The sequence below is a fragment of the Sesamum indicum genome, linkage group LG3, assembly GCF_000512975.1.
Source record: "Sesamum indicum cultivar Zhongzhi No. 13 linkage group LG3, S_indicum_v1.0, whole genome shotgun sequence".
In the NCBI taxonomy this organism is placed as follows: Eukaryota; Viridiplantae; Streptophyta; class Magnoliopsida; order Lamiales; family Pedaliaceae; genus Sesamum; species Sesamum indicum.
The window spans coordinates 23,152,350-23,160,490 of NC_026147.1; the positions used below are offsets into that span (position 1 = coordinate 23,152,350).

Here is an 8,141-nt window from a genome sequence, read left to right on the forward strand (position 1 = left end):
TAAATAATATAATTATATAAATTATTAAAGATTAAAATCTAAAATCCCGTACCTCTGTTTCCACAATGTGTGTGCGTCGGTGTGTGTGTGTTTGGAATATGTGTTTGCTTATATAAAATGTGTATGTGTTTTATTTTATAATGAGAAAGAACAAAAAGCCCACCGCCTCACACTCACAACTCTCTCTCTCTCTCTTCACTTTATATATATATTATATTATTATATACATAATATTATTATTATTATTTAATTAATTAAACTTTTCTCAAAATACCTATTACTTCCTTTCTAATTTTCTTAATTAATATAATTTGCCCCCAAACATTATAACGAACTCCAAGTTAATCCGTTCAAGTTTTATTTTATCCCAAATTCAATCTATAATTTATTTACTAATTAAATTTAAATTTCTAATAATTACCAATTAGTCTCTCAATTACGTGAAAAATTTTACAGACGTCACAATTCTCCCCTCCTAATAAAAATTTCGTCCTCGAAATTTAAGTAACTTACCCGCTCAATGGAATAAATAGGGATATTTCTCTTTCATATGCTCCTCAACCTCCCAGGTCGCCTCCATCGGGGAATGATGACTCCATGTCACTTTTACCATCGATATATCTTCATTTCTTAATTTTCTTAAATTCCTATCCAAAATCTCTGCAGGCTCCTCCTCATATGTTAATTCCTCGAAAATCTCTATCTCCGGCTCACGAATAATGTGGCTAGGATTAGACCGATATCGTCGCAGCATCAAAACATGGAAAACATCATGTATTTGTAACAACTCTGCCGGTAATGCCAGTCGATATGCCAGTGGTCTGATTCTTTCAATAATTTCATACAGCCCAATGTATCTCGGACTTAGCTTCCCTTGCTTGGCAAACCTCAGAATTCCCCTCCAAGGAGATATCTTCAGGAAAATCTTATCACCTACTTCATATTCCATCTCCCTTCGGTGTTGATTAACATAAGTTTTTTGTCGATCTTGTGTTGCTTTCAAATATTTCTTAACTACCTGAACCTTTTCCACTGTTTCCTGCACCAATTCTGGACCTTCTAGTTGTCTTAATCCTTCTATATCCCAACAAATCGGATGCGACACCTTCTTCCATATAAAGCTTCATATGCAGCCATATCGTTACTAGAGTGGTAACTGTTATTATATGCAAACTCCATTAGAGGTAGATGATCATCCCAGTTGCCCTTAAACTCCATTGTACAAGCTCTCATCATATCTTCAAGGGTTTGGATCGTTCTTTCTGACTGCCATCTGTTTGAGGATGAAATGCGGTACTGAAATGTAACTTTGTGCCCAATGCCCTTTGTAAACTTTCCCAAAAGCATGAGGTAAATCGGGGATCTCTGTCTAACACAATCGATACAGGCACTCCATGCAATCTCACTATCTCAGAAATGTACAACCTCGCTAACTTATCCAGAGAATCAGTTATTTGTACCGGCAAGAAATGAGCAGATTTTGTCAATCTATCCATAATTACCCAAATAGCGTCGTGCTTTCTGAATGTACGTGGCAACCCCACGACAAAATCCATAGTGATCTTCTCCCACTTCCATTCTGATATTGATAGAGGTCGCAGTTTACCTGCTGGTGCCTGGTGTTCTGCCTTTACTTGCTGACATGTCATACATTTAGCCACAAATTCAGCCACATTCTTCTTCATTGTCTGTCACCAGTAATAAGGTCTTAAATTTCGATACATTTTTGTAGTACCAGGGTGCATTGCATATGGTGCATTATGAGCTTCCTGCAAAATCGCTTCGCGTAACCCATCCGTATCAGGCACACAAACTCGTCTCCCATTCACTATTACTCCATCAACTCTTATTGAAAAATTTGTTTTCTTACTAAGTCTTATTCTTTCGAACATTCGTAATAAGAAAGGATCTCGAGTCTGTGCTTCTTTGATCTGATCCACAAAGTCTGGCTTAATTTGCAAGGCTGCCAATAAACCCGCTACCTGATCAACCTCCAGTTCCGTATTCATAGACCTCATCTCCAGCAGCAATGTCTGATTGTGACTCCCCAGATTAGCTAATGTACTTGAACTCTTTCTACTCAAAGCATCTGCTACCACGTTCGCTTTCCCTGGATGGAAGTCAATAGTGCAATCATAATCCTTCAGCAGTTCTATCCATCTTCTCTGTCTCAAATTCAATTCCTTCTATGTCAAGATATATTTCATTATGGTCAGTAAGGATCTGAAATTTTTCTCCGTACAAATAATGTCTCCAGATCTTCAGTGCATGCACAATCGCGGCTAACTCCAAGTCATGTGTAGGATAATTTAATTCATGGTTCCTCAATTGGCGGGACGCATAAGCAATTACCTTTCCGTTCTGCATCAACACACATCCCAAACCCTGTTTAGAAGCATCCGTATATACTATATATCCACCAGTTCCAGACGGCAAAACCAAAATCGGATTGGAGGTCAGTCTCTTCTTCAACTCATCAAAACTTTGTTGACACTCTTCCCTCCACTGAAATTCTACCCCCTTTCTGAGCAACTTGGTTAGAGGACCGGCAATTATAGAGAAACCCTCAACAAATTTCCTGTAATATCCGGCCATTCCTAAGAAGCTTCGGACTTCAATGGCATTTTTTGGCACTCTCCATTCCATAATAGCCTTTACTTTTGAAGGGTTAGGCATAACCCCATCACCAGATACTACATGCCCAAGGAAAACCACCTGATTTACCCAAAATTCACATTTGCTTAACTTAGCATATAACTCCTTCTCTTTCAAAATTTGCAACACCATCCTCAGATGTTGTTCATGCTCTTCCCTATTCCTCGAGTATATCAAAATGTCATTTATAAACACAATAACAAAGTGATCCAGATATTCCTGAAATGTACGATTCATCAATGCCATGAATGCCGCTGTATTCCTGAAATGTACGATTCATCAATGCCATGAATGCCGCTGGTGCATTTGTTAACCCAAAGGGCATCACTAGAAACTCATAATGACCATAACGAGTACGAAAAGCTGTCTTCGATATGTCATTCTCTGCTATCCTCAACTGCCAATACCCAGACTTCAAATCGATCTTTGAAAATATTGTAGCTCCCTTTAACTGGTCTAGCAGGTCATCAATCCTCGGCAATGGATATTTATTCTTCACTATTACCTTGTTTAATTGGCGGTAATCGACACATAACCTCATACTCCCATCTTTCTTCTTCACAAACAGTAGTGGCGCTCCCCACGGCGAAGTACTCGGCCTGATAACCCCTTTCCCTAATAATTCTTCGATTTGCTATTTGAGCTCTTGTAATTCCACTGGGGCCATTCTGTACGGCACAATAGAAATTGGGGCAACTCATGGAAGAGTTTCTATGGCAAAATCCACTTCCCTATGCGGTGACAATCCTGGTAAGTCATCAGAAAATACTTCAGGGAAGTCTCTCATCACCGGGATTTCCTCCAATGGGGGATTAACCTTTTCGGTATCTACCACATGGGCTAGATATGCTTCACAACCCTCTAACATCAATCGTCTTGCCTCCATGGCTGATATTACACAAATTGGTACTACCTGATGATCCCCCACAAATATTACTTTTGATTCGCCAGAACATTCGATCATCACTTCCTTTTTATAACAGTCAACTATTGCTTTATGTTGTGCTAACCAATCCATCCCCAGAATCACATCAAACTCCTTCAAATCCAGCACTATAAGGTCTACAGGTAAATTTACATCTCCGATTCTCACTAAGCTCCCTTTCCTAACATTATTCACTACCACACCGCCTCCCACGGGCAAATAAACCATCAAATTACATCCCAATGGACTACTCTCTCCCGGTATTTTAGATGCAAATTCGGATGAAATATATGAATGTGTAGAGCAAGGCTCAATCAGAACATAAGCCATAATGTCAGATAACAATATCGTACCTGATATCACGTCATTCGATGCTGGGGCTTCCTCTCTGGTAATGTTATATATCCTTGCCTGGGTTTGTCCCTGAGTAACTTGTGCTCCAGGCCCCCCTCATACCGCTACTATAGCGTGGCCACTATCTCTGTTACCCGCGCCTCTACCTCTGCCTCTACCTCTCCCAGTTCCCCTGTCACTACTCCCAACACTACTTTTGCTCTGAGTCCCGCTAGTAACATTTTCAACCCCGCCTATAGTCTGACTGGAACAATTCTTGGCAATGTGTCCTCTACCTCCACAGCGATAACAAATATTCAGTATATCCTCCCGTTGCCAACATGGCCCTTGATGTTGTCTTCCACAAGTAGAACAGCTCGGAGGAAAAACTGGTCCTCGACCACAACTCGGTCCAGCTTCCCTTCCTAATCCAGTAGAAGGCGTGGCAAATGAACTGCGTTCGAACGAACCTCTGTTAAAGCCCGCAGATCCCCCGTACCTCTGTCCACTACTTCCTCGAAAAATGGGACCACCACGTGTAAAACTCCCACTTGCCGCTGAGAATGAGCGACCGGTTCCCCTCTTGGTTAACCTACTCGATTCCCCTATTGCATATGTTGATTTCCTCTTCTCTTCCCCCTTCTTCTTGTCCTCCATTACTGCTTCTTCCATCCGAACAGCCGATTCAACAAGAGTTTTAAAATATGTAATTCTGACTGCGAGGCCTCTTCTGATCTCCGGTCGTAGCCCCTGCTCAAAACGGTAACAATGATCCTCCTGCGTCGCTATTGCTTCTGGTGCATACTTGGCTAGTGCCGCAAAACGGAGTTCATATTCTGCCACCGTCTGTTCATCCCCTTCCACCAAATTTAGGAACTCCATTCTCTTCCTATCTCGATACATCTTCGGTCTGTATTTATCATCAAACTCTTTTTGAAACTCAGCCCAAGTTATTTCTCTAGGCTCATATCCCCTCTTTACAGACCTCCACCAAATCAAGGCATTACCCACGAACAAAGAAACAACATACTTAAGTCGGTTCTCTAGAGTGCAATCTACCAAGTTCATCACATCTTCAACTTTTTCCCACCATCTTTCAGCAATCTCTGGGTCTAGCGTACCCTCAAATTCTGTGGCCCCCATCTTTCTGATTCTTTCATAATTACGATCAATTGTAAGGACTACTGGTGCTGGCACTGCAGTGGATGCGTGCGCCTGTGCAAGTAACTGCGCTTGGACTTGTGCTTGGGCTTGAAAAACCATTTGAAATATCTATGCATACTCTGGGGGTAATCCTGCCACAGGAGCACCACCGGGAGGAATAGGAGCATCAACACCAACACCCTCTCGACCTACCTCCACTGTGCCACTGAGCCCTCTACGGACTCCGTTGACTCTTCCCTACTAGCTACTGGGTCAGCACGTGTACCTTGAAAAACCATCCTACATTAAATAATTCAATCATTAGGGACATGTCACAATCATTACCCTAGAAACGTAGACCTGCTCTGATACCACCCAATGTAGCATCCCCTACTCACTACATCTAATTATCACTATTTCACCATTTTTCTTAAATTAAAACTCATTTTATAAGTAATACTCTTTCAACCCGTAAAATAAATTCTAATTTATTAATATAATATATATATACCACAAAAGGAAAGTTTATATTCATCTTCACTAGATGTTCTCATGTTAATAACCTCAAGGAAAATCATACCACAACTTAAAACACAAATCCCGATAAAAGACCAGAATATTTAACACCCAACAATGAAAAACTCTGGCTTCAGATGTCACGGCTGACCCACCTAATAAAGACGACGACACCGCTCAAAGTCCAATGTGGCTAATTAGTGTGACCTATCTCCTGAAAAGGTATGTGGCAATAAATGAGCTGCCTACTCAATAAATATAGTTGATCAATCTATATATATATACACAGACAAAGATTCACGTACATGCAGTCACACCGACAACAGTCATTCGTCATACAGCAACATCAGATATAAGCAACAATACATACTCACAGCTGTAAATCAATCCACAATATAATATTCATTCGTTATCATTTATTAGTTAAGGGCCCCACTTACTCTAGTTGGAGTACATCAGTCAATGGTTTCGCCGGCCATCATCATATCATATACAGCATAGGATACCCGTTGTGTGATATCCCCACACTCTTTTACTCCAGCTATGTAGCAATATAGCACAGGACATCACAACAAACATGGTACCCCCACACCACCCCAGTGTGTAGCTAACAGCACAGGATATTCCCTACTGCCCTGGAATACCCTGGTACCCTACGCGCCATGGTACGTAGCTTGAATCATATATTTTTCATATTTCAATATAAATCACATTTTCATAAACCATTGACTGTGTTACCACCTAGGTAAGCATCATCTTTTATTTCAACTCACAATCGTCATTCTATTCTTTATAATAATCACTTTCTATAACTCCCAAATTGATTCCATCAACAATCAATTATATGATTATCACATAATCATATCCCGCATATCTCTACATTACCATCACATATCACATAGTATCAATTTCACCAATATTATGGTAATCTAACAAATAATCCACAACTAATTATATAAACAATCAATATAGAAAAGCCACGCATAATAATATAAAGCCAAGTCCACGTTCGCATCCAAGAAACCGATATATATAACATATGCAACACTACACACACACACACACACATATATATATATAAATCGAAATAGCTATACTTACCTTATACCCCAAAATGCTTCTGTTTTACGAAGGACTGCTCAACCTTTACCTTGTCGTCACGTTCTATAATAAATTATAATACGTATAATCAATATATTTAATTTACTAAATAATTCATAAGAATTCACTTAATCAAACTCCTTATATATTTATAACTATCATTTTTAATAACATTCGTAAATTATATTACCACTGAAACCTCATTTTCCCTCTTTAATAACATAATATTTCTAAAATATAACTTCCGAAATATTTCTATGAATGTTCTGTCAATTTATCGTTGCTATACAATTTAATTAAGCAATAATACATAAAATTGCATATTTGGTTAATCATTCCGATGGAATTGTGTAAATTAGCTATAATAGTAATTAAATCTAACAAATCTAATATTTTAATTACCCAACTATATCATTTTTATAGCAATTGTGATATTTAATTGGACACTAATTTAAATAGCCAAAATCATAAAATACTCCGGTAAAATAGTATATCGCTCAATATAAACAACATTTAATAAACGGACTAATTAAATAATATAATTATATAAATTATTAAAGAGTAAAATCTAAAATCCCGTACCTCTGTTTCCACAATGTGTGTGCGTCGGTGTGTGTGTGTTTGGAATATGTGTTTGCTTGTATAAAATGTGTATGTGTTTTATTTTATAATGAGAAAGAACAAAAAGCCCACCGCCTCACACTCACAACTCTCTCTCTCTCTTCACTTTATATATATATTATATTATTATATACATAATATTATTATTATTATTTAATTAATTAAACTTTTCTTAAAATACCTATTACGTCCTTTCTAATTTTCTTAATTAATATAATTTGGCCCCAAACATTATAACGAACTCCAAGTTAATCCGTTCAAGTTTTATTTTATCCCAAATTCAATCTATAATTTATTTACTAATTAAATTTAAATTTCTAATAATTACCATTTAGTCTCTCAATTACGTGAAAAATTTTACGGACGTCACACTAAAAACATTCAAAATTTAGCTTTTCTTCACGGTTTTATTAAAGCAAGTTCGTTTTCCTTTTATACAAACTTGTAGTTATTATTAAGCAATTTACCACATTAATTCTTGTGTCTAAGCCAACGTTTTGGTCAAGTTTCATCGAATTCTGAGAACGTTCAAAATTTAGCTGTTTTACACGGTTTTATTAAAATAATTTGGTTTCCCTTTTATACAAACTTGTAGTAATATTTAATCTTAGAAAATTTACCACATTAATTCTTGGGTCTAGACCGATGTTTTGGTCAAGTTTCGTCGAATTTTGAGAACGTTCAAAATTTAGCTGTTTTATGCGGTTTTATTAAAGCAAGTTCGTTTCCCTTTTATACAAACTTGTAATTATTATTAAGTTTAGAAAATTTATCACACAAATTCTTGGGTCTAGACCATCGTTACGGTCAAGTTTCGTTGAATTCTGAGAACGTTAAAAGTTTAGGT

General features: G+C 37.7%; 1 protein-coding gene across 1 annotated transcript; it reads right to left on the reverse strand.

Moving 5' to 3' along the window:
- LOC110011719 lies at nucleotides 518–949 on the reverse strand. The gene has a single exon (XM_020692530.1). The coding sequence runs from the start codon at nucleotides 947–949 to the stop codon at nucleotides 518–520; it is 432 nt and encodes a 143-aa protein (XP_020548189.1).